We start from the raw sequence: 27853 nt of genomic DNA, 5'->3' as shown, positions 1-27853 counted from the left end.
CGCGCACCATTTTTTGGGTTCTGTAGTTAATAATTTAGTTAAGTCACTTTAGTTGTAATGGGAAGGGTTATTTATAATCATATTAGATATAATTTAATGTAATGTCTGTTGGGGGAAGTTTAGAAGTTTATTGATGATTAGTTAGGGATTTTATAATGTTTTTGGCACTAGGGTAAACTCTGGCAAATTTTCTTTTAGTTTTTTTAATTTTCCTAAATTTTGAAATTCTGAAATAGCACTTGCCATGAGGGCTGGGGTTTCCCCAGAAACATGAGAGGGAATCTCCCTAAGGAGGCTTGTTATTGTTAATGAAAAAACAATAAAAACCCACCCTCGAAACTCAAGGCTCCTTTTAAAGTCATCAATAGTTCAGGCCAGTGGCCCAAGTTCTTCAGTTCAAAATTTCTGCTGCGTATGTTGTATGTTCCAGTTACTGCAACGCCACTGACTTTTCAACCTGGGATATCTATTTGGAGTCTGCAACGCACATATTGGCCACTGATGTCTGATGGTGGAATAGAAAGGTGTTTAATGGTGGCAGTAGTCTGTGCTGTGCCATCTGCCTTCGCCAGTTATGGACCTGTTCACTAAGTTGGGTGGGCTGTGCTGAGGCTGTATGTGAGCAATGGTTGGACTGCAATAGGGATGGAGACGTTGGCAACGGCCGCGGTCAGCGACTTCGTTTGACAGCGATACCAACGCTCTACTGGTTTTTGCTTGTATGGACGTTCCTGAAGAGAACGATGATAAGAAATTGTGGTGTGGTGCAATTTGTGGTGTTGTGAAAATATTCAAATCTCCATTAAGCCTCCCATTTTAAGTTCATTTAAATTTTGTTTTGGGTAAATTTTTTTTGTCGACTTTGGGAGGAGGAGAATGTCACCGGTTGGTGGGACGGAGAACTGAAACTACAGTGTGTTTGGAAATGTAAATTTTAATTTTTTTTATTTGTCTGAAGGATTTAATTTTTTTTTTGCAACTCTGGACTCTACTGGAATTTTATGGAAACATCAAGAAACATTGAACTGTATGAACATTTCAACATGCAAAAGTGTTTTGAAGTGTTTTTTTTAAATGTTGTTTTTATGTAATCTGATGTAAAATTTGTAAGGTGATTTATTTTGGAGCATCCTGTACCTGTACCACTCGTGTGGTGTCCTATGATGAAATTTTGGTGTTGTAATCGTAATGTTCCAGAACTTGTGCAATTGCTAACGATGTTAAAATTACCATATATGGTAACAAGATTTCCTATTGGCAAAAAGGTCCAGGAATCTAGGGTAAGTTTGATCTTATTGGTTGATTGTAATCGGGCCATTTCCGGCCTTGTGGCCGACTTCCAAAAATGATGCGTGAGCTCGGCGTCATTTTCCATCCGACCGCCCAGGCGAGCGTTCGCGCTCGAGGGCTTCTGGGCTCGGGACGCCTGCCTTTCCGAAGTAAGTGTTATTTCAGTGTTTTTTCTATGTTATTCTCAATGTTTTCTGGTTTCGTTTCATTTAGTTTAATTCCTTTGGTGTTTCGTTATTTCTTCGGTTAATGTCATTTTAAAAGTTTAATTTGATGTGTCCAAGTTTACCCTAGGTTCCAATTGCCGTACTTTCAATTCTTTCATCCATTAAATACTTTTGCTTTAAACGATACCTTTAATGTAGCATCACCTTTGTTAAATCAAATTTTATGTTAAGTTACTTAAGTATGTCTTGTTTCCGTGTCGTGGAACTGTATTTTGTAAAACTTTCTTGTCATTTTTAATATAGTTGAGCTAGAGGGTGTTTCTTGGAAGTCTTTTCTCCCCCATAACGTCATACGTTCCCATGGACCTCGATAAGGGCTTCCCGCACGTTCCACATCCTGTCTTAGCTGTCATTTTTAGGCCTGTAAGTGTTCCCTGCTTTGGTTTATACGAATTCTCCGCCACTGTGTCATATTTCTACCTCCTTATTCAGATTATTAAGTATTATCTTATTTACTACTGTGTCATTTTCCTATCTCATTATTTTATTACTGGTATTATGTTATTTTTTTTTTTAGTTCCGTTTGGGCCTGCTATGGACCACGTGGTTCTTATCTCTAGCAGCTTTCTATTATTATTATTATTATTATTATTTTTATTTATGTACGCGCTTGAAACCGCGGTTACACTTATATTAGGACCAAAAACAGCAACAGGCAATCCCAAGACCTCCCATGGCTTTTTGCATGCAAGATGCAACATCTGTTCTGGTCTTGATAACAATCGTATACGATAATATTAAAATACTAGATTTGTGTTAAGGAGCAGTTTCGATTCCTGCCTGAAAGCCCAGTTACTATACAGTGCCCTGAGGAAAGTGCCGAAAACCTGTTCGGCAATACAATCGATGCTAAGATGGTCCCTTATTCAAGGTTACTGCCGATCGCTTTTTCAGTACTGTACTTGCTTTAATTATCAAATTTGAAGATAGTTGGAGATGTGTGGGATCTGGTAAATGCAGCACAGGTGAAGTTTAAGCAAGCGGAGATTGTTATCAGTGGAATACTGTGCAGGAGGGATACTGTCTAGATGGTGATTGGGGATTTAAATGAGACTATGGAGTGGGTTATGTGGGAAACTGGGAGTGAAATTTCTAGATCCTAAAGGGTGGGTGGGTAGGAAATAGGGATCTGCGCTCAGATGGCCTTCACTTAAACCGCAGTGGTACGTATAAGTTAGGAAATTTGTTTGGAAGGGTAATAGGGAGGTACACTCAGGGAAACGGGGTGGCCTACAGACCAGTGATAAGGGAACAGGGAACTGGAAATCAAGTACGGATGACATGAAAATGGTAGTGTTGAACTGTAGAAGTACTGTAAGGAAAGGAATAGAATTAAGTAATTTAACAGATATATGTTTACCAGATATTGTAATAGGAGCTGAATCATGGCTGAGAAATGATATAATGGATGCAGAAAATTTCTCACGGAACTGGAGTGTGTATCGTAGAGACAAAATAGGAATGGTGGGAGGGGAAGTATTCATTCTGGTGAAAGAAGAATTTGTAAGCTACGAAAAAGTTAACGATGACAAACATGAAATTCTAGGTGTAAGGCTCATTTCTAAAGATAACAGGCAACTTGATATCTTTGGAGTGTACAGACCAGGAAAGGGTAGCGCTGACACGGAAAGGAATGTGATTGCAGCAGTAGATCTGAATTTACCAGATGTCAATTGGGAAGGAAATGCGAACAACAGGATGCATGACCAACAAATGGCAAATAAGTTAATATGAGAAGGACAGCTGATTCAGGAAGTGATGGAACCAACTAGAGGGAAAAATGACCTGGATGTGGTGCTGGTAAAACCAAAGTAATAGATGGTATTAGTGATCATGAAGCTGTTTTTGTCGTAGTTAAAAAAATAAATGTGATAGAAAGGAAGGTCTTAAAAGTAGGACTATTAGGCAGTGCCATAAAAGCAGGCATGAGGCAGTTATCGGTGGAAAATGGTAAATAAAAATGTAAACAGACTCTGAGATGGGTTTAAAGCAATTGTTGAGGAATGTGAAAACAGGTTTGTACCTTTAAAGTGGTAAGGAATGGTAAAGACCCACCTTATTATAATAGAGAAATAAAGAGACTAAGAAGGAGGTGCAGACTGGAAAGAAATAGTTAGAAATGGCTGTGGAAGTAAGGAGAAATTGAAGGAACTTACTGGGAAATTTAATCTAGCAAAGAAGGCAGCTAAATATAACATGATGGCAAGCATAATTGGCAGTCATACAAATTTTAGTGAAAAATGAAAGGGTATGTATAGGTATTTTAAGGCAGAAACAGGTTCCAAGAACGACATTCCAGGAATAATTAATGAACAAGGGGAGAGTGTATGTGAGGATCTTCAAAAGGCAGAAGTATTCAGTCAGCAGTATGTAAAGATTGTTGATTACAAGGATAATGTCCAGATAGAGGAGGAGACTAATGCTAAAGAAATATTAAAATTTACATTTGATAACAATGACATTTACAATAAGATACAAATTTGAAAACTAGAAAAGCCGCTGGAATTGATATGATTTCAGGGGACATACTAAAGACAATGGGTTGGGATATAGTACCATATCTGAAGTACTTATTTGATTGTTTGCTTGAAGAGCTCTATCAAATGAATAGAGAGTTGCTATAGTAGCCCCTGTGTATAAAGGAAAGGGTGATAGACATTCAGCTGAAAATTGCAGGCCAGTAAGTTTGACATGCATTGTATGTAAGCTTTGGGAAGGCATTCTTTCTGATTATACAGTATTAGACATGTTTGCAAAATTAATAACTGGTTCGATAGAAGGCAGTTCGATTTTAGGAAAGGTTATTACAATGAAGCTCAACTTGTAGGATTCCGGCAAGATACTGTATAGCAGATATCTTGGATTCAGGAGGTCAAATGGACTGTATCGCAATTGACCTGTCTAAAGCATTTGATGGGGTGGATCATGGGAGACTACTGGCAAAAATGAGTGCAACTGGACTAGACAAAAGAGTGACTGAATGGGTTGCTAGATTTCTAGAAAATAGATGCCAGAGAATTCGAGTAGGCGAAGCTTTATCTGAGCCTGTAATAATTAAGAGGAGAATCCCTCAAGGTAGTATTATTGGACCTTTGAGTTCTATTATATACATAAACGATATGAGTAAACAAATGATTCACAATTAAGTATTTATTATTTTCCACCTAGTCGATACAATGATTGCTTAAGGCAATTTAATGGTTAAAAGTGGCACATGTTTCGTATTTTATCAACATCTTCAGCCACATAACACTGTTTAGAAGAAAAATATATAAAATTGACAAAGTAATGCTTAAGAGGAAGTGTCCTTAAAATTAACATAAGATTGACACTTCCTCTTAAGCATTACTTTGTCAATTTTATATATTTTTCATCTAAACAGTGTTATGTGGCTGAAGATGTTGATAAAATACGAAACATGTACCACTTTTAACCATTAAATTGCCTTAAGCAATCATTGTATTGACTAGGTGGAAAATAATAAATACTTAATTGTGAATCTATTGAAGTGCGATACGGACCATGAAACTGATTTTATGTAATGAGTAAACAAGTCGAATCAGAGGTAAGGCTTTTTGCGGATGATGTTATTCTGTATAGAGTAATAAATACTGCAACGCGACCTCAATAATGTTGCGAGATGGACAGCAGGCAATGGTATGGTGATAAACGGGTTGTGAGTTCACAAATAGGAGAAGTCCTCTCAGTTTTAATTACTGCATTGATGGGGTGAAAGTTCCTTTTGGGGATCACTGTTGCAAGTATCTAGGTGTTAATGTAAGGAACAATCTTCATTGGAGTAATCACATAAATGGGATTGTAAATAAAGGGTACAGATCTCTGCACATGGTTATGAGGGTGTTTAGGGGTTGTACTTAAGATGTAAATCTCTGGTAAGACCACAGCTAGAGTATGGCTCCAGTGTATGGGACCCTCACCAGGATTACCCAATTCAAGACCTGGAAAAAATCCAAAGAAAAGCAGCTCGATTTGTTCTAGGTGTTTTCCGACAAAAGAGTAGTGTTACAAAAATATTGCAAAGTTTGGGCTGGGAAGACTGGGAGAAAGAAGATGAGCTGCTCGACTAAGTGGTATGTAATACCAATATAAATGGTTCGTTATTGGACATTATAAATTTTCCAGCTAACTCATTCTTGGTTGCCAGCGTTTCGCCCCCGTCTGCTAGGCTGGGCTCATCAGTTGGTACCTAGCACACCCACCAAGACGCATGGCTAGTGCATACCATGGAGGCCACTGTGTAGGGTAATTGTAGCCACCGACAGTGACAATGCACTATGAGAGACTTTGTCTCTTTACCAAAAATTGATGCCTGCTTGGCCATCAGATGATATAGAGGTTGATTCCCATAGGGAATGTATGTTCCAAGCTGTCAGCGGAGAGATGGCGTGGAATGACATTAGTAGACTAATAAGTTTGAGTGGCATCTTTAAAAGTAGGAATGATCACAATATGAAGATAAACTTGGAATACAAGAGGACAAATTAGGGCAAATATTCATTTATAGGAAGGGGAGTTAGGGATTGGAATAACTTACCAAGGGAGATGTTCAATAAATTTCCAATTTCTTTGAAATCATTTAAGAAAAGGCTAGGAAAACAACAGATAGGGAATCTGCCACCTGGGCGACTGACCTAAATGCAGATCAGTATCGACTGATTGATATTGTGCTAGTCACAGGTTCTATTTCTTTATAAATTGTTTCACTGGAAGCTAGTCTCCAGACTCCATTTACTTGATCATTTTTATTTAAACAGGTTCTCACTATTCTCCTTTCTAACTTGAGTACTCTCTCTATTGCAACTGTGTTTGTTGTTTTGAAAAATGTTTCAAAATGCATATGTAATTTGTTGGTGGGTGACTGTTTTGTAGGGTTTCAATTTGATTGCTATTGAGACACTTTTTATTATATGTATTCTTGGTAACATGCTGTGCTGTAACAAGTTTATCTATTCTATTTTGCCATGCTGGTTTCTCGTTCAGGTTATATGTGATTATTTCACCTAAATATTTACATTTTTCTACAATTTTTATTTCTTGGTCTCTCAGCTTAATTTTGTTTGCAAGCAGAAGTTGTGTTAGCATAATTTTTGTTTTTACAAATGAAATTTTCAAACAAATATTTAGAGTTATTTCCTGTAAATATTTTATTTGTTTTGTTTCCTGAATATCATTGGCCAGCAAATACCATATATTAACACATGCAAAACTGAATGACTTTTAAATCACTAGATACTTGTTTTCTTTTTACAACTTGTTTTACGTCGCACCGACACAGATACATCTTATGGCGACGATGGGACAGGAAAAGACTAGGAGTGAGAAGGATGCGGCCGTGGCCTTAATTAAAGTACAGCCCCAGCATTGTTATAAATCGTAACTACTGAATTATAAGAGGACTTCACCGTCGTGTTCACAATATCACGTTTATTATTATCATCAACAACACACATACGTCACAGAGTAAAGAAAGGCAACTATACAAATACAAAGAATACATAGATATCTCAATGTTGACTTAACCAATGTCAATCTGCAACATCCTCCCCACCCTGGTCTATCTCCAAAGGGATGACCAGCTGCACTGGCCGAGTAATGAGAGTGTTGTCAGGCTGCCGCAGAACGACCGTTCTTGCACGTCCGTCTCTTCCTGGGCGCATCTCTTCTATCTTCGGTGCGATACCACAGGAACCGCGTGAGGTCTCTGTCGTTTTCGCCTAACGCTAACTGCAAAAACGCTTGGTGACCATCACACGCGATGGCCTTCGGATGGCTCCTGAAACGTAGCAGGATTTCCAATATTTCAGGGAGCAAGTTAGGACCTATTTCCAGTGTCATTCAGTGAAGGCAAGTCTGGTTCATGTGACACGTCGAAGACAATTCTGTACTTTGTGATGTCACCCCTTTGTTTCTTTACAATGTGGTGTGGCATATAGTAAACATTATAAGGAGTGACGTCCTCAGGTGCAACTTCCACGTGCTCTTACCTTATGTAGTCCCAGATGTGATTGTAGTAGATGTGTTTCAAGTCTTTGTTTCTCTGCAGTTTAGCCTCTAAAAGGGAGAATCGTTTTTCAGTGGTGGTGCGTTTGTCAGCTAAGGGAATGCCCACCTTTCGAGGTAATGATACAACTCTCCGTCCATGTTCGATGCGGTAAAAGTCACAAAACTCTTGAAAAATAGCGTTTTCTTTAATGGATAATTTTCGCTCTTGGTTATCCACAATTCCAATAGTTTCTAAGTCCCAGAACTGTCGCACGCTGTCATCAGTTATCTGATCCGTTGCGAGTGAGACATGACGGACCATTATTTGGTTGATCGTAGTGCCAGATCTACTTCCACTGAGAATGTAACCGAAGATAGTAGGAAGAAGAACCAGTGATGTTGTTACTCTGATAGGTTCCTTCATTGATACTATCTTCCAGTATGAATCCGCACCTGTAAGTACCTCGATCGGAAGATTTTTGTCAAGGTCGTCACTTGGATCAGCCAGCTTCATCTTCCTTAGCGATGCTAACACGGTTATGTCTTGGGGTGCAGTTGGTTGAAAAGTGTAGGAACTGTGACTTTCAAAGGTGGTAATCGATACTTGAGCTCTGGTTGAGTAGCCCATAATGTCTAAACAAACCTTCCGTCTAATATCATACATAGTGGAGGGTGATTCAAACGTGCTTATCTCAAGAGTCTTGCGATCAGTAACATTAAGCTGCAGTGAATCAATCAGAGAATTGTGGATGAAGCTCGATTGACTCCCTGCATCCAGGATACGAGTTAGCTTGTTTCGCCCTGTCGGCCCCTTGATCCATACACGGGCCGTTTGCAGGTGTGTGAAATGACGTGATGACCCCTATCTTGCCCACGGAAGTGTGTTGACTGCTGTCCTCGGTACAAATGGATACATGGTGTGGCCCTCGACATTTGTTGCAGGATGCCTTCCCCTTCTTAAAACAGTCCTGTTGTGCCCATGGCGCAGGCAAAGAAAGCACCGGTTTGTGGCTTTCAGTCTCTCGACTCTCACCTGGGGATCCTTCATCTGTTGACAATCCTGACCCCAGTGACCTCGGTTTTCGCAGTACACACAGAACGGGTCTGGTCGAGGTGTCTGCTTCCCCTTTTGTTTGGTTTTGTGTTTACGTGAAGAGTGGCTGCTGTGGGTAATGAAGAGGTCGTTAATGGGGCGTCACCCCGTATCTTTTGAGCGTTAAGAGCTCCTTCCACTTCTTCGTTACGGAACGCCATTAGTCGGGTAGTGTCCCCTTCTTGTATGCCTAGTCTTTTAGCGTGGACGAGCCAACGGTGACAGATGTCCTCTGGAAAGGCTCGTAATAGTTTGGGTGCTAAAATTCGACCATATGCGTCGACGTCTTCCCCTAGTGCTCTCAATGCTTGTATCCGGTGATGGCATTCAATGTAGGCCGTGTTTAATACTTCGGGGCCCTCCGAAACTGCAACTTCAAGATTTCCCAAGTAATCGAGGTGAGACTGAATAATCCTGTTCTTATCACCATATCGTTCTATCAGAATTTTTTTAGTTTGCTCGTATGTGTCTGCCGTTATAGATATACCGTCTATAAGACGCCTTGGTTCTCCTTCCAAGTACCCACGGAGAAACACGTGTTTGTTTACGACGGACACCGACAAATTTTTGTCAATGGAGCACTCGAACTGCTCCTAGAATCCCGGCCATTCTTCTACGTTCCCTGAGAATGACTGCAGTTTAATGGTACGAAGCTTTATCTCTGCTGTAGTCGTGGGTTGAACAAGGACACTCGGATACGTAGTGGTAGAGTCGCCCTCATTCCTCGCGCTTTTCTGTTGTATGAGGCCCGTGGCCTTTCTAATCGCCCATTTGGAGTTGTCCAGATATTCTTCACAGGCTGCCATTTCGTCTTCGTACTCCGCGTCATCGAGTAAATCTTGGATACTGTCATTCAACGTATTTAAGGGCGCTAAAGTTTCCTGTAGACAGTCGCGGATATGTTGTATTTCATCTAAGTCCGTGGATTGATTGAACGAATGAATCTGATTAATAAAACGCGTAGTGTTCGAACGTTGAGTTACTCGTCTACGTTTCAATTTCGTGAGCTGATTCGCTATACTGCCTTCCATAATGTCTCCTGCTAGTAAATTAATTCTTCATTGATCTGAATACTATTACTCCTTGAGATATTCAGACAAAAAATAAACATGTGAACGTTACGTCATACACTATTGTCAATGAATGGTTGCCAGAGATGTCTCATTAAAAGTTAAAGATCATAGCTTAGTTACTCCCTTTTTACAACAGACGGCGCTAGTGTTCTACTCAAGTGTTGCATGCATAGATCTCTTTGGAATGGAAGCCATTACGGATATTTTGACGTAGGTGCAGTTATATTTCTTGTTACGAGTAATTTTGAAATTCCTTCGAACTTCTTTGCATTAAATGTTCAGAAAAAATTACCAATCTACGGTTAACACTACGTATACTGTAATTGTGTTTCGTCTTATCTGTTGCGTTTGAAGTTGTAGCTAGTTCGGCGTTGCTGATCCTTTCTTCTCCTTAGAGATGCGTAGATATGTCGAGATTTAAGTCGCTCAACATCCGTGTCCGTGGTGTGAAAATCCTCTCCTGTTCTCTCGTGTCGCGTTGAACTCGTAATATTCCCGGAGGTTTCGGCACCAAGATTTATGTGTTATAAATCGTAACTACTGAATTATAAGAGGACTTCACCGTCGTGTTCACAATATCACGTTTATTATTATCAACAACACACATACGTCACAGAGTAAAGAAAGGCAACTATACAAATACAAAGAATACATAGATATCTCAATGTTGACGTAACCAATGTCAATCCGCGACTAGCATTTGCCTGGTGTGAAAATGGGAAACCACGGAAAACCATCTTCAGGGCTGCCGACAGTGGGGTTCGAACCCACTATCTCCCGAATACTGGATACTGGCTGCAGCTATCGAGCTCGGTACAAGATATTGTAAGAATCTAATTTCAATCTTAACATCAAGATAAGGATAAACCAATAATGAAATATATCTATTGTGTCTGCCCTATCAATTAATGGATGATATGTTGCAATATATATCAGTTCTCATTGCAAAATCATAGAAAGAATATCAAGCTGCATATAAATTTGCAAGTAAAGCTGAATTACAAAAATATTAATGGAAAAAAAAAATGACAAAAATTTGTGATATGCTGCGACTGTAAAACTGTTGCAAATTGTGCAATAGACAATCAAACATGTATGTTGCATTTAACTTACAACTGATAAGAATTAATGATATACATTTTTGCAAAAATAAGGGATATCAATGAGTTAAGAGGTCTTTGAATTTCACATCATGGTTACTTACATATTTCCACTTCTGTTTCCTCAGCTGGTGCATCACAAAGTTTCAGGTATGTGCACACTTCCTGTGGGGTAAAGTCTGCTACCAGCATGTCGACGAGCTGCTCAGAATAATTTTCAACAAACGTGCGACATTCACCAGCGAGAGACTTTGGAAGGTCGCTGCACAGGTTGTCCAAAGCCTCCAAGATTTCTTCCTACATAAACAAATCGGATAAATCTGGTGAGTGTTCAGGTAAAAAATTTTTTTTAAAGAAAATATGTTCAAGTTCAAAATTCAAATGTGCAGATAAAAACGGTAGAAGAATAAAGAGCAAGGAGAAATTGAAGAACCAGATTTAGTGCAGATGGAAGATAAGGAAAACAAGGTGTCTATGGCAGAGATTTAGTGGACCATTAAAAGAATGAAACAAGGCAAGGCAGCTGAAACTGACAAGGTCACCATGGAAATGATAATAGCAACAGGAGCAGTTTGTCTACAGTGGTTGTATAGACCCTTCAGAGTGATATGGAGAGAAAAGACTGTTCCAAAAGAGTGGACGAAAGGGGCAACAGTGTACCAAGAAATTTGGTGTGGAAAACATTGAAAGAGGCACAGATTAGGAATGAAACAATGCAGATGGTAATAGCACTATATCAAAATTGCAAAAGCTGTGTCAGAACCAAAGTGGGTCTAACTGAATGGTTCAGAGTTGAGACAGGCTTAAGACAGGGAAGTGTATTGTCTCCCTTGCTCTTCATTATCATCATGGATAGAATTCTACATAATATCAAGGAGAAGATGATGGGCGAGCAAGTGAAGTCTATGCTCTTTGCTGATGGCATCGTAGTTTGCAAAGACAATGTATAGCAAGTACAGACACACATTGATTTATGGAATGAGATAAGGAATTTTGAATGAAGATCAGTACTGTGAAAAGCAAGACTTTGATCATAACGAGTGGTAACAGAAAATCCAGGGGAGTTATAAAATTAGGAAATGAACCTCTTGAAGAAGTGAAAAATTTTAAATATTTGAGCAACATGTCGTCACAAGATGGAAATCTAGGTGGAGAAATTGATTTAAGAATACAACAGTCTGCAAGTTTCTACCTGTGTGTGAGACACATTGTATGGAACAATGATGTGCCAATGAAGTGCAACAAGGTTTTATGCTCGTCCTATTATAAACCTATACTGACCTATGCTTCAGCAGCCTGGACGTTGACTGAGCGGATCCAAAGTAAGATACAAGCAGCTGAAACGAGGTTCTTGAGGAGCATACGGGGAAAGACAAGACGAATAATAATAATAATAATAATAATTATGTTATTTGCTTTACGTCCCACTAACTACTTTTACGGTCTTCGGAGACGCAGAGGTGCAGGAATTTAGTCCTGCAGGAGTTCTTTTATGTGCCAGGAAATCTACCGACACGAGGCTGTCGTATTTGAGCACCTTCAAATACCACCGGACTGAGCCAGGATCGAACCTGCCAAGTTGGGGTTAGAAGGCCAGCACCTTAACCGTCTAAGCCACTCAGCCCGGCAAAGACAAGAAGAGATAGAATACAAAAAGAGGAAATAAGGAGAAGCGTGGGAGTGTGTAAACTTCAAGAAGAGATATAGCAAAGCTAAAATGGTTGGACACATGATGAGAATGACAGGAGAGAGAATACCAAAGAGAACATTCATGGATACAGAGACTGCAAGGAGGCCTAGGGAACAGCCTAGAAGGAGATGGAGGAGCTCTGTTGTGGACTGTACTGCAAATAAAGGAGTCAATAGCAATCAAGTACTCGAGGACAAATGGTGGAAAGATCGAGTAAGGTGGAAGGCTTTGATACACTACCCTACGCAGAGGAAATCTGGAAATGGGAATGGATGAAGAAGAATAAAGAGCAAGCATATGTAAGAAATTTGCTGTGAATTCAATGTGATTGATCTGAACAGGACCAGCGATAGTGAATTACCACTCAGCCGTAACTAACCTTTCCTCTTTACGTGCTCATCACAATAATTTGGTATAGCTTATCAATTCCAACATGAGTGCAACAGTCAATAGCAGTTTATGCTGGTGGAAAATTGTATTTTTCCAAGCAATCTTGTGTTGCAACATCGAATTCCATATCAGCATGCAGCTGTAGCTTTAGCCAAGAGGAGGTTCATAACATCAACAAGAATTTTAGACAGTTATTTATTCTTCTCTTATGGCACACAGAAATACAGGATCACCTACCAGTTTTAAAATCGTTCTCAATTTGATTATGTCATTTATGGCACCTCTGATTACTGCCAGTCTCTCTGGTCCAAATAAATACTGAATAAACCAGTTCAGATTCCCTTTTGAAAAACAATACTAACTCTCTTACAGTTCTTAAAATTCTCATGTCCGCACCTGGCATTACATCTGACTACCTCTGATATACTGGACAATTGTGCATTGCTGAAAGAGGGTAAAACATTTACAGTGAGTTTAATGTCTAGAGAAGTTTTGTGATAATCAGATGGAAATATTAGTAGGCACTTGGAAGATCATCATCATTTTTCACTTCCCCTTGTCTAGCTCCTGCTAAGTTGGGGTGTTGATGGCACTTCTCCACTGTTGCCTCTTCTTCCATCACTCCTCTTCAGTAATTGTATTTCAGTCCAGTCTTCTTTTCCTTCAGTCCATCCATCTTTCTCTGCCTCTATCTTGCCCTCTTTCCTTCTATCATAGCCTCCAACACTTGTTCTGGTATTCTTCCCCCCTCCATCCTCATAACAGATCCAAACCATCTCAAATTATTCTTCTCCATCCAGTGGTGGCTCGTTTGGGAGGCGCTAAGGCGCGCGCCCCCCACAGGGTTCCATTATAGGGAATTTTAATCTTAAATGTTAACAAGGGAAATATTTTACTATAAGATTATTATCAAGGGCGCGAGTTATACTGTACTGCGGCCCAATGCGTTGCTGGCCCTGCGCAGGAGGGCGCTCTCTCATAGCGGACCAAACACTCCCGAGTCTCGCTCGACTGGTCTTGAGGGAGCCAATCAGAGGCACAGTAGAGATGTGCTGTTCTAACGGAGATTCCGGCGCATTTCTGCCGTGGCCTACCGTTGGAGCCAACCTACCCGAAACATTGCTGAATTGATTTCAATTTAACAGGGGTCAGTTTGTGCAATTTCTCTCCTAAAACTAGGAACTATTTTACTGAGGCACTTACCTGAGTTAAGTGTGCCGGTATATGTTTAAAATAGTCATGTAATTTTTAGGATTATTAACTAACAAAACGAGTAACGATTGTAACTACTGTCTCCTTGCACTTGACTCATGTTGGCCATACTCACTGGAGAGCACGATGTTTAGCTTTGTGTTGATGAGTGGTCTCGTGAGGTGACTGTGACGAGGTGAAATTAGGAGAAAGGTTGTGATTTATATGTAGGCGTGGTGTTATGTTTGCATTTCGTACAGTATGATTACCGCCGAACATATTAAAGGACTAACGTTTTCTTCTCTTTCTATCAAAAAGAAAGTCGAACTGAAGGAGTGTGGTAGGCCGAAACCAGACTTCTCGTTGTAAAAACCGGAGACCAAGAAAAATGAAAATAAGGCTTTTCAAAGACAAATTAATTCTCCTGATGTATATAACAAGAACCCGCGGGTATGTGGAAGTGATATCTCAGAAACCTTTTACTGCATTCCTTGCCTGCTATTCTCCCATTCTAGGAAAGGAGATAAATGGATCACCACAGTGGTGATACCATGGACTCTGAAATGCTTGGTAAAGTCAATGTCGTGTCTAGTTTGAGTGATCACTACACTGAAACTATTCGTAAACATAATTCGATCGTTGACAAGAACAGGCAAATAATAATAATAATAATAATAATAATAATAATTTTAAAAAATTGCATATGCATTGCATCGTATAGTGTTTGAAGCGTGTATCTTGATAACATGGTTTGAGATATATTATATATATTATGGAATTATGAAACTAAGGCTGATATCCACGAGCCGCCACTGTCTCCATCCTATCACTTAGCTTTTCTACCCCTATCTCTTATGACCTCAACATTTCTTAATCGTCTCTCCTTGTCTTCCCTACCATACTCTTCAGAAACATCATCTCACTGGCCTGAATTTTACTATCATTTCTTGCTGCCAAAGTCCAAGTCTCTGATCCATTCGTTAATATAAGGGTATAGTAACATCTTTTACATTATCTCTTTACATTTCATACGAACTTCTGTTTTACACCAGGTTCCTTACATTCTGGTAGAATGTACTTCCTGCTTGTACCCTTCTGCTGATCATCTCATTCAATCTTTCAACTTGCACTATTTCACTATATTTGAAGTATTCAACAACCTCAAGGTTTTGTCCCCTGATGCTAATGATTCCTTTTCCTTCTCTTTCTCCCCTTGTCATCACCACAGCTTTGCTCTTCTCCACACTGATTTTCATACTATATTTCTCAATATTGTCATTCAAAACCTGTAGTTGCACTTCTGAATTGTTGACTCTCCAGATCACTACATCATCTGCAAACAATATTTTCATATCCCCTTCCTTTAGAATTTCAACCATGTTGTTTGAGTTATCAGTCCATAGACTGGTTTGATGCAGCCTCCATGCCACCCTACCTGTGCTAACCTTTCCATTTCTTCGTAACTACTGCATCCTACATCTGCACTAATCTGCTTGACATATTCATAGCTTGGTCTACCCCTATCGTTCTTACCACCTACACTTCCTTCAAAAACCAACTGAACAAGTCCTGGGTGTCTTAAGATGTGTCCTATCATTCTATCTCTTCTCATTAAATTTAGCCAAATCGATCTCCTCTCGCCAATTCAATTCAGTATCTCTTCATTTGTGATTCGATCTATCCATCTTGCCTTCAGCATTCTTCTGTAACACCACATTTCAAAAGCTTCTATTCTCTTTCTTTCTGAGCTAGTTATCGTCCATGTTTCACTTCCATACAATGCCACGCTCCACATGAAAGTCTTCAAAAACATCTTTCTAATTCCTATATCAATGTTTGAAGTGAGCAAATTTCTTTTCTTAAGAAAGCACTTCCTTGCTTGTGTTAATCTGCATTTTATGTCCTCCTTACTTCTGCCATCGTTAGTTATTTTACTACCCAAGTAACAATATTCATTTACTTCCTTTAAGATTTCAATTCCTAATTTAATATTTCCTGCATCACCTGCCTTCGTTGGACTGCACCCAATTACTTTTGTTTTGAACTTATTTATTTTCATCTTGTACTCCTTACCTAAGACTTCATCCATACCATTCAGCACCTTCGAGATGTTCTGCAGTCTCAGATAAAATAACAATATCATCGGCAAATCTCAAAGTTTTGATTTCCTCTCCTTGGATTGCAATTCCCTTTCCAAATTCCTCTTTGATTTCCTTTACTGCCTGTTCTATGTAAACACTGAAAAGGAAGGGGGGACAAACTGCAGCCTTGCTTCACTCATTTCTGGGTTGCTGCTTCTTTTCCAAAGCCCTCAATTCTTATCACTGCAGACTGATTTTTATACAGATTGTAAATAATTCTTCGTTCTCAGTATCTGATTCCAATCATCTTCAGAAGCGTAAATAGCTTGGTCCAATCAACATTATCGAATGCCTTTTCTAGATCTACGAATGCCATGTACGTGGGCTTGTCCTCCTTGATTCGATCCTCTAAGATCAGACGTAAAGTCAGCATTGCTTCACGTGTTCCTACATTTCTTCTCCCAACTCGGCTTCAACGTGTTTTTCCATTCTTCTGTAAATAATACGTGTTAAAATTTTGCAGGCTTGAGATACTAAACTATTGGTGCGATAGTTTTCACACCTGTCAGCACTGGCTTTCTTGGGAATAGGTATAACAACATTCTGCTGAAAATCGGATGGGACTTCTGTCTCATACATCTCACACACTAAATGCCTTGTCATGTTGGTTTCTCCTAAGGCAGTCAGTAATTCAGAGGGAATGTCATCATTTCCAGGTGCCTTGTTCCTATTTAGGTCGCTCAGAGCTCTGTCAAACACTGACCGCAAAATTGGGTCTCCCATTTCATCAGCATTGTTCCAGAACCAAATTATCTAAATCTTCACCTTGATACAACTGTTGGATATGTTCCTGCCACCTTTCTGCTTTGTCTTCTTTTCCTAGAAGTGGCTTTCCATCTGAGCTCTTAATATTCACACACCTAGATTTCCTTTCTCCAAATGTTTCCTTGATTTTCCTGTATGCAGCATCTACCTTTCCTAGGACCATACAACCTTCGACATCCTTGCACTTCTTCAGCCAGTCTTCCTACCTTGCACTTCTTCAGCCAGTCTTCCTACCTTGCACTTTCTATCCACTTCATTCTTTAATCGCCTGTATTCTTTTCTGCCCTCTTCATTTCTAGCATTCTTGTATTTTCGTCATTCGTCAATCAGGTCTAGTATCTCCTGAGTTATCCACTGATTCTTAGTTGATCTTTTCTTCCTTCCTAACATTTCTTCAGCAGCCCTGCTGACTTCATTCTTCATGACTATCCACTCTTCCTCTACTGTGTTTCCTTCAGCCTTTTAATTTAGTCCTTTTGTAACAAGTTCCTTGAAACAATCCCTCATGCTCTTTTCTTTCAACTTGTCTAGAACCCATCTTTTTGCATTATTTCCTTTCTTCAATTTCTTCAGCTTCAGACGGCATTTCATGACCAACAAGTTGTGGTCAGAGTCCACGTCTGCTCCTGGAAAAGTTTTGCAATCCAACATCTGGTTTCTGAATCTCTGCCTTATCATCCATAATCATTGTAAACATAAGTGGAGACAATACACTTCCCTGTCTTTGTCCAGTTTTGTTTCTAAACCAAAATTTTCTCCCCACTGGAGTCTGGACACAACTGAAACAATTCTTATACATAGCTTTCACTAGTTCCCTTGATTGCCTTCTACATCCCTTTCTTTCCAGGGTTTCCCCCCCACCCCCCCCACACTATTTCTCTATTAACACTTTTGTATGCCTTCTCTACATCAAAGAATACCATCACCAGATCTTTTCCATATTCCCACTGCTTTTCCATTAGTAATCTCATGGTAAATGTAGGATATCACAAGTAAACTACTGCAGCCATAATAATGTAGTAATGTAGCATAAGATATGTAAATACATATTGTACACGCCATTTTTACTGGAATGTGATTTAACTGCATGTAAATTTAATGAAGAATAATTTTATCTATGCCAACTTCTTTATAGGTGACATCATGATTGTAAGCAACAACTGCTGTATACGACATCTTAACAACAGAAACAGTAACCAAGGCAGCAATTCAACGATCAATATACTCTTCGAAATGGAAACATTACAACCTGCTTTCTTTCAGCTATACAGATCATAGAAACCACTTCAAAAGATAATTTATGATATGTACAATACTCAATAAATGGATGGAAAAAATGTAACTGCGCACATGCTATGCGATTGTCCCATTAACAATGGGTACAGCAGATAGTAGAGTACAGTAAAACCTCATTAACGTGTTTCTGCAGGGGACAAGGATAAAGAATGTGTTAACCGAGAAAACGTACTACTGAATACAAGAATAAAAACTATCCTACGGGGATATAGAAACACTAGACTTCTTTTTTCTGTAACGTGGCATTTTATGTGGTGTTTCTGCGGGTACATTGAAAACTATCTCATTTCTAAAGATGAGAAGAGTATTAAAAGGTGTGAAAAACACAACAGAACAAAAACCTTTTCCACTGGGGATTAAAGTAACAACAGTGCACTAAAAGGTGTGAAAAACAGCAACAACAAATACAAAAACATTTGCAGAGGGACCCATAAAAATATCAATGTATTATTGCACATCGCACTCCTTCCAAAACAAATGTTAGAGCTTTCACTGTATATAATACATACAGTAGCAAGATAGGCTTGGTTAAGCTGGTTAATCAGAACTAACCTCACTGCTTTCGAAACTTCCTCCACATAAATACTCAATGCATATTTCCTCAAAAATTAGGAAAGAAACAATGGAGTGCTTGCATCACTTGAAATACAGTTGGTCAAGTCAATCAATCACTACTGATCTGCATTTAGGGCAGTCGCCCAGGTGGCAGAATCCCTATCTGTTGTTTTCCTAGCCTATTCTTAAATGATCGCAAAGAAAATGGAAAATTATTGAACATTTCCCTTGGTAAGTTATTCCAATCCCTAACTCCCCTTCCCATAAACGAATATTTGCCCCAATTTGTCCTCTTGCATTCCAACTTTATCTTCATATTGTGATCTTTCCTACTTTTAAAGACACCACTCAAACTTATTCATCTAATGATGTCCTCCCACGCCATCTCTCCACTGACAGCTCGGAACATGGTACCGCTTCGACTCAAACAATGGATCTAGTTATACAAGTTGCGCACAAATGATTGTGCCATCACGCTGCTCAAGGTCTCCACGTTACCATACTGAACTGGGAATCGTAACATTTATTCAAATTATGATCTTCACACGACCACATTGTTGGCTACGAAACCATCTGAATTAAGCCTGTAATTACCGCAACTTAAGAGAACAAGGTTTATTCTTCCCACTGATAACATGTGTTACCTTATGATCTATGCAACTCAAGCTGGACTATTCTCTTGTCTATCAAGACTCAACAACTGGGATACCTTCTCAAATTTTTTTATATTTTACGGTCAGATGCACCTCATTATTTCAACTGGTTATAATCTAACAGTGACATATGTGCTGTCATGTGTTTTAGATGGTCATACGCACCATACCCACATCATTTATTTTAACGTTACATTTAAAATTTGCCTTATTAGATACACCTTATGTTCTACAAACCTCAAGCTGGACTATTTTCTCGTGCATCATACCTTAACAATTGTGTTACCGTACCTTCTCTGGTTTGCTTTCATTGTTTTAACTTGTTACAATTTAACTTTTAACATTAATCCTTGTATTTGCTGTCATGTGTTTTATATTTTAACTAGTCATAGTTTAACATGAGTCTTGTAGGAACACCATCCTGTTGGTAGATGAAGTTCATGCTATCGGTCTCCAACTGTGGCATGAGCCAATTCTCCAGCATATCCAGGTAGATGTGCCCTGTAATGGATTTTTCAGCGAAGAAGAGGGGACTGTAAACTTTAAATTTTGAGATGGCACAGAAAACATTGAGCTTGGGAGAGTCACGAACGTGCTGCACACAGGTACAGGGATGTTCAGCCACCAAATACGTACAATGTGCCTGTTAACTTTACCACTCAGAAAAAAATGCTGCCTCATCACTTAAGACAAGATTGTCACAAAATTCATCATCATCCATACGCCCCTGAAAACTTACACAAAACTCAAAATGGTTTACTTTGTCAGCCAGCGACAATGATTGGAGAAGATGCAAACGGTAAGCTCGCATCTGCAATCTTTTCTTACGACTTTCCAAATGGTCGAACGAGGCATGTTTATTTCCCTGCTGGCTCAATGAGTAGACTTTTGCAGGCTACGATCAAAACTGTGTCGCATACGCTCACCCGTTTTTTTCAGGCACACTACGCCGGCCTGTTGATTTTCCCTTGTATAGACATCCCGTGGTTTCAAACTGTTGATACCATCGGTGAATGGCGTTGATACTGGGTGGATCTTTCCGATGCTTTGTTCTGTTTTGTCACACGGTTGTCACAGATTGGCTGGAATGAAATTCCAGAACAGCATATGCTTTTTCACTGTTAGTCGCCATCTTTGCAACTGTTGGCGTAGAGGACGCATCATGTCTGCCGGATGTTGCAACTGTCGCGCTCTCGCGAGCGTTGGGGGAAGCACAATGTACGGAGGGCTATTCAAACAAAACAAAACAAAACAAAACAAAATAAAACTTTGAGGGACACTTGTTTTACAGCATCAAACACCATCACCATATCTCTAATAAAATGGCTAGAAATAACTGACGAAACCACTCAAATCATTTTTGCGCACCCTGACCTCTGTGCAGAGTCAGTAGCACATTAGAAGTGAAGTGTGAAACACTATGGCTACAACTTCTCATTATTGCTTATTCATTACTGAAAATGCAGAAATAAAGTACAATGTCAAAGAAAAGTCTATTTTTGTCTAGTGAAAAACAAAATCTAACTTCAACGAACAAATAGCAATTGCCAGGCATTTTGGGGCCAAAAAGTTAAGCATCTGGACCTAGAGAAAAGGCTGTATGATTATACAGATGAAACAATGTGAATACGCAGTTACAACAGAAAAGTACCATGTGAAAGCTTTAGCTATAGCTAAGGGACTATCATAGGCTCCAAAGCTAGCAGGGGCTGGGAAACAAAATGCCTTAATTGCAATGGATTAAGATTCTGGAGAAGAACTAGCGTCCATCAACGGTTAGGTGATCGTGAAGAAAAGGTAGTGAATTTTGAGGCTATGTAATAAATATGCACAGAAAATACCGAATTCATATGCAGACTGTCACATACTGGTTACACACACCAAACACCGGTCTATTTTGAAATGCTGCTTGATAACACTGCAACAGGAAGGGGAATCCAGCGTAATGATAACATATCTTTTCAGTTTCAACTCAGCCAATTTACAACCATTGGGTACTTCAGTCTGCCAAAACTAATTTTGAATAAATAAATGTATAAACTACCTGAAAAAGAAAACATATGGTAGCAGAATTATACCTGACCAAAATAAGTATCGGCAGACTGAAGAACCCAAGTTATAAAACGATAACTGGAGACAATGAAGAACAAAGGTGTACTGTCATGTTGAGTATAACTGGTGATGGACAAAAACAATCACCTTATGTAGTATTTAAAAGAAAAAAACATTCCAAAAGTATCAGTGAACAGCTAATCTGAAAGGGTGGATGGACAGTGACCTCGTGGTTGATTGGGCGATGTATGTTTAGCAATGTTGTCGAAGGGCGTAGCTACAGTTATGTAACATGCTGGCCCAGGACAGCTTCCACGGACAGACTCGTTGCCATAAGGCCTGCCTGAGTCTCTGCAGACAAGAGGAGGTTGTGTTAAGCAAAAGAAAAAAGTATGATAAACATCGAGTCTGCATAACACTATTACAGTCACTTCTTGTAGTAAAAAAAAAAAAGACGGCAGCATCTTGCATTATCATTCGATGCATCCATACTCTTGATGTTTTATGTTTTTAATTTCCTACAGCGTGGGCGGACATTGCGTTCTCCATGTTTAATTGAAAAATCACATTTGCACGTTATACGGAACATGAGTTTCGGTGAAAATTTTGATGGTCCTAGGCATGAAAACTCTTCTGTGTACTGCTTTTGGTAATACCGACTTGTTGCAGATCGTCCTTCTCCACAATCACTCAGCTCTTCATTGGTTTACACAACTTTTATTAGTTTATGTTGTTGTTAACCGAAATAAATGCTTGTACTACATGGCATAAATATGCAGCATGAGCATGCAACATAAGTCATAATCAACACAGGCAAAACGTTACTAAATCACAGATAAACAGAAATGGAGCATATATGCTGGGAATTACAAGATGTTACGCCGACTGTTAAAGATACAAATGTCGCTATTTCATCATTATTTCATGAACTGATTTCTAACACCGAGTATCCAATGTATAATGTTTTTCATATTCGCAGGAGAAATGGAGAATTTATAAATCGATAATAATCAGTACAGCTTTCATACTGCTGTGGCATGAGAGAAAATCGTAAAAACTACGGAAAATCCATAGCACTTGGCAACTCTGAGAAATCATGATTATGCGGATGTTAATAGAATTAAAAACATAAAATGAAAGTTGTGAGTTTACCTCTGTCTTATTATCCTTCAGTTTGTTGATAAGTTCTTCAACTGCAAACAAGCAGAGTGGACAAGTGGGCTTGTCCTTCACCATGTGGGTAAGATCCAACATTACCTGGCTCCCAGGGCAGAGACCCATCTTGGGACAGACCTGGAACAAATACCGAACTGTAAGCTACAGAAAATCTCCAATTATTGGATTAATTTTGGATCGGCATGATCCAGATTACTGGGTCAGAACTGAGCATAAATCTAATATAAGGTAACCATTTTGTTTTTAAGAAAACAGGAGATACAGTTGAGACTACTTTATACACAACTCAGTTCTGTGTAATTCTGTTTAATACATTTCTGAAGGTCCTGGCAAAATATAACTTAAAAATATGTTAATAAAACCTCATTAGAACGTAACCCATTTATACGTAATTTGGTATTATATGTATTCCTTTTTGTAAAGGTATGTAACACGTCAAAAATAATGTCGCCGACATATGCATTTCCTCTGATAAAAACACAGGCGAGTCAGAAATGCGATGCATTAGGTCAGCTTTGTTGACGGCAGGACTTTAGCTCCAGATGTCTGAGTGCTGCAGTGCAGTAGTGGAACAAAGGTTGTGGGAAGTAACCATGCAGCTCTTAACTAAAACAGAAAGATTGAGAACCAGACACTTGTTTGTCGAAAATAGTTGGTTTTCACATAGACGGAAGAATTTCCTGATGTCATCAAAATACAGGTGAAACAGAAATGCGACTATTAGAGCCTGCATTATTGGCAGTGGGACTTTAGTTGCAGATATCGGAGAACTGTGTGGTACAGTGGTATAGTGAAGATAGTGGGAAGTGACTGCGCACCATAAAGCTACAGAAGAAAGATTATGAGACCCTGTGTTTGAGATATAGAACATGCTTCTGTTTTAACTGTAAGCAGGTTATTTACACGAGACATATTATACCGACAGCTGACATTCATCATACTAAGTAATAAAACATGCAGTTCTATTAGTAGAAATTGTACATTGCTGTTAACTGATCACGGAGAATGGGAAGAGGAAAAGTTACACGCTAGACGAGAAAGTAAAATTTATGCGAGCTGGAGATTTAGGAATTGCTCATACCACTCTTTACCAGTCATTAGTAAAAGAAATGTTATTTTAGACAAATTGTTAAAACACGGAGGGACAGAGTCCGTAATGAGAAAATACGCAAGCAGGTTCAAGTTGTAAGACTGCAGGACAGAATAACAGCGCAGCAACTAAGATGGTATGGACATATGCAATGCATGAGAGATAACAGATTACTGAAACAAATGTATGATCTAAAACTTGAAGATAAAAGACCAAGAGGGCAACCAAGACTCAGGTACAAGAACATGGTGAAGATTGACATTGAACACCGAGGACATACTTTGGAAAGCATCAAAGAAGGAGAGAAGTTCAGAGACCGCACTGGTGGAGAAGCCTCGTTTGCCGACCCATTGCTTAACATGGAATGACATGGGGTATGTATGTATGTATGTATGTATGTATGTATGTATGTTAAAATTGGGTTCATTATGTTGCATATTTGATATATTAAAAGAATCATAAGTAGAAATTATGTTGTTAACTTATAACCCTGAAGTAATCTGTCTAATCTTATTCCTGAAAATAGAGAAAATTATTTGAAGCTACCTATAGAAGTGCTAATATCTTGGCAGTGAATGCAGCAAATGACTAGTGTGAAAATCACTTGAATTCTTACCTTCTAACAGATTGTCCAACATCTGGAGACTCTACAATTAATTACAGACTAAGAAGACAACTGCTAGATATCATGTGAAGGATAAACTTCTACAGCAGTCTGTGGTAACAAAGTGCAGAAAAGCCGAACAACACACTACTGCTATAGCAGTCCAGCTACACGGCACAGATCTCCCTCGACTACTACAGCAGGCCATCAGTGAAAAGGTTAAGAGGAATGACACCTCCAACCATGCACAATCAAACTAGCTTTAAGAACACATACTCACCACTGAGGGGTCAATCTCCTGAGCTAGAAGAGCTACCACAGCATCACCATAGGTATCGACAAACTCCTTACACTGATCACTAATGGTGCTCGGGAGATGTTCACAAACATCGTCCACCAGTTTCTTAATTTCTGCCTGAAAACAAATGTTATAATCACATAAGTACCCCTACATTTTTCAATATCCTTCTCAGTTTCCTTTTGCTCTAATCAGGCTTTAGAATCACAAGTTCTCAAAAATGTGAGGGTGGAAACTGCTCTCATGATGAAAGGAGCTTGTTGAGGGCTGAAGAGAAATGGAACTTCATGAACTGAAATTGGTATGGATTTACAGGGTGTGAAAATGTGGATGCTTAATAGGACATGGAGTAAAACTCCTTGCACACGAGCTTACACTGGGAATCTCAAGAGCACAGTGGGACATTTTATGTATCTATGTACAGTGCCAGGAGTGTCTGAGGACAATTTCACCTCGCCTAGTGCATATCTTTCTATTTTATGTCCATGGATGACCTGCACGTGTGGATGAGGGATGATGAGGTGCGGAGAGGGTGAAACCTGGTGTCGGCATGTAGCCTACTCCTGTCTAATAACTGCAAGGAGTCTGCTCATGACTCAATGTTCCCATCTGATGGACGAATCACTATCAAGAGAGCCATATGCTTTTGCTTCATATGAAAAATGCAGAGAGGTTTGGAACTGACTCCAGGTTTTTGGCATGCAGTCTCTCCTACTCTATTGGCCAACATCCTGATGGTGAACATTTTTTACAAGAAGGGGACTTTAACTGAATAACCATGGTGTCGTACAAAAAAGGCAGGGAAGTGCCTTGTTAATGAGGCTGGAAAAGAATTTTATGTTACTTTAGAAGACCATCTACAGTAAATTACACATGATTTCCTAAATTTTCACATGTTTACTGACATATTTCTCTTCTTTTACCGCCATTGTTTCTGTACATCCTACGTTTAGTTGCCCACATAAACACAGTTCAAATACCACAGTTAACACAGTGATTGTTTCTTAGTTTCTTAAAATGGACCGATTTGACTTTCATTTTTTTTAACATTAAAGTATAAAAGGGGGCAAATTTATTTATCACGTCTTCCACCTTTTTATTGTCTTTTCATAATTTATTACCAAAGAATGAAAACAGAGGAGTAGAAGAAGAGTGGCTCTCATTCAAGAACATCAGAAGCTGAAACACTACATGGAAAGACAAGCACAAGATGCAGGGAGAAAGAAACACCCTGGTGGAATCAGAGGGTGAAAACTGCTGTGAAAAAAAGAAATGCAGCAAAGAAGAGGCTAGATTTAAAATTAAAAAAAATCAATCCACGAAGAAGAGGAAATTCAGTACCTGGCACAGGTGTACTAGAACAAGAAACTATTTGTGAAGAGACTGATTAAAGAAGAAAAGGTAAAGTGTTGGGATGAGTTCACTACCAGGCTAATAAAGTACTCAAGAAGTGAGCATGGCAATATCCTTGCACTGGAAACAGAAGATGGGAACCTGGTGAAAATACATCAAGGCATCAGAGAAGAAATGAACTACTTCAATTATTAAATGGAGAAAGTCCTTGGAATAATATCACTGAAGACTGCAGATGAAATGCTAGTGATGGAGCACAACAGCAGCTAACATGGCTAGAAGTGAAGTCTGAGCTGAAAAACAGGGTCTGACGACCTCACTGCTGACATAAGGCAGCTGGAGCACAAGGCATACATTGGTTGTATAGAGTTTTCTCTGTCATCTGGAAAGTGAACAAACAGGATACCAGAGGACTGGATGAAAGGTATCATTATCCCCTGTATAAAAAATGAATGTGTAAATTACAGGGGCATCACTATTTTCTCACTCATTTAAACTTCTGGAGAGGATAACTAAAAGGAGAATCAGGATAATAGAACTGTTACTGGAAGAGGAGCAACCCAGGTTCACGAAGAGCCGAAGCACTACAGATCTGATATTTGCCATCAGAATGCTAACAGAGAAACAATGAGAATATGGTAAGAATTTAGTAACGGTTTTTATGGACATCGAGAAGGCCTACGAGTGTGCCTAGGGAGATAATCTGAGAATGCCAGAAGGTATAGGTGTGCCAAACTTCCTGATTGATAAAGTAAAGATGCTCTATCAAAAATGCTTGAGCTGTATCCGAGTAGTGGATGGAAGATCAGATTGGTTTGAAACCAAAAAGGAGCCCAGAGGGAAGTGCGTTGTCACCACTCCTCTTCATCACTGTCATCGATCAGATCACAAAAACTGTTAAAGAACATTGCAAAGAACCTAACACTAATATTTGCAGATGATGTTTTGATCTGGGGAGATAATGAAGCAGAAGTATAGGAGAAACTAAATCTTTGGAATGGCAAGTTTAAGGAATATGGACTAAACATCAGTAAAACAAAATCTGTTGAAATGACTATCAACAGGAAAGGCACAGTGTCAAACATCATAAAGCACCAAGAAATACTTAATAGGACTTTGAAAGAGTCTCAATTTTATTTTCAAGTGAGAAATCTATTCTGACTATGTTTCATACCTACGTCATTCCAATTCTCACCTATTGACTCGAAACATGTATCCTACATAACAAGGCTAATAGCAAAATCCAGTCAAAAAAAATAAAATTGATTAGAACAATAAACCAAAAGACCAGTAAGGACAAGATTAGAAATGAAGCAAACATCAAAATACCTGTTACCAAGTTTTTAGGGAGACGCAGGCTACAATGATTTGAACATGTTATAAGGATGGACAGAATGAGAAAAGCAAAGAATTACTTTGACCGAGAAGTGAAAGAGGAGAGGCCAGTAGGAAGGCCAAGAAATCTATGGATACACATTGAAATCAGATGTCAGTAAGAGGAATATCAAGTGGGAGGAGATAGAGGAACAGAAACTATACTTTGACTGGAGAAGTAGCAAGCGCTTGTACACCACACCTGGGAAACTGGAGCTGGAGAATGAATTTATTTCAAATCATGTACTTCATGCAATTAATTTTCTTTCAAATTCACATTGTTGTTGGTGCTTACAGTATCTCTTGAAAAGCGAAATCATATTTTAAACTGTACCTCCCTGTACAGCAGCACACAACCTACAGAAGGCCATCAGACCAACCTTTCTTCCCGCAATCATCTCATCTCAACATAATACAAATCATATGTTTCATGATACAT

The 27853-nt window shown here is 39.1% G+C and overlaps 1 protein-coding gene across 1 annotated transcript in view; it reads right to left on the bottom strand.

Annotated features, from left to right (window-relative positions):
• Sap-r (Saposin-related) overlaps positions 1-27853 on the bottom strand; it is a 203795-nt gene that overhangs the window by 45485 nt on the left and 130457 nt on the right. The window contains exons 11-13 of the mRNA XM_067152173.2: positions 24670-24804; positions 22672-22812; positions 10891-11083 (exon numbers count right to left, since the gene is read on the bottom strand). Of these exons, the coding sequence (XP_067008274.1) occupies positions 10891-11083; positions 22672-22812; positions 24670-24804 (469 nt within the window). The remainder of the gene's footprint in view (positions 1-10890; positions 11084-22671; positions 22813-24669; positions 24805-27853) is intronic.

The sequence above is a fragment of the Anabrus simplex genome, chromosome 8, assembly GCF_040414725.1.
Source record: "Anabrus simplex isolate iqAnaSimp1 chromosome 8, ASM4041472v1, whole genome shotgun sequence".
Taxonomy (NCBI): domain Eukaryota; kingdom Metazoa; phylum Arthropoda; class Insecta; order Orthoptera; family Tettigoniidae; genus Anabrus; species Anabrus simplex.
The sequence above is the reverse complement of the archived record's forward strand: the minus strand, read 5'-3'. Positions and strand labels throughout refer to the sequence as shown.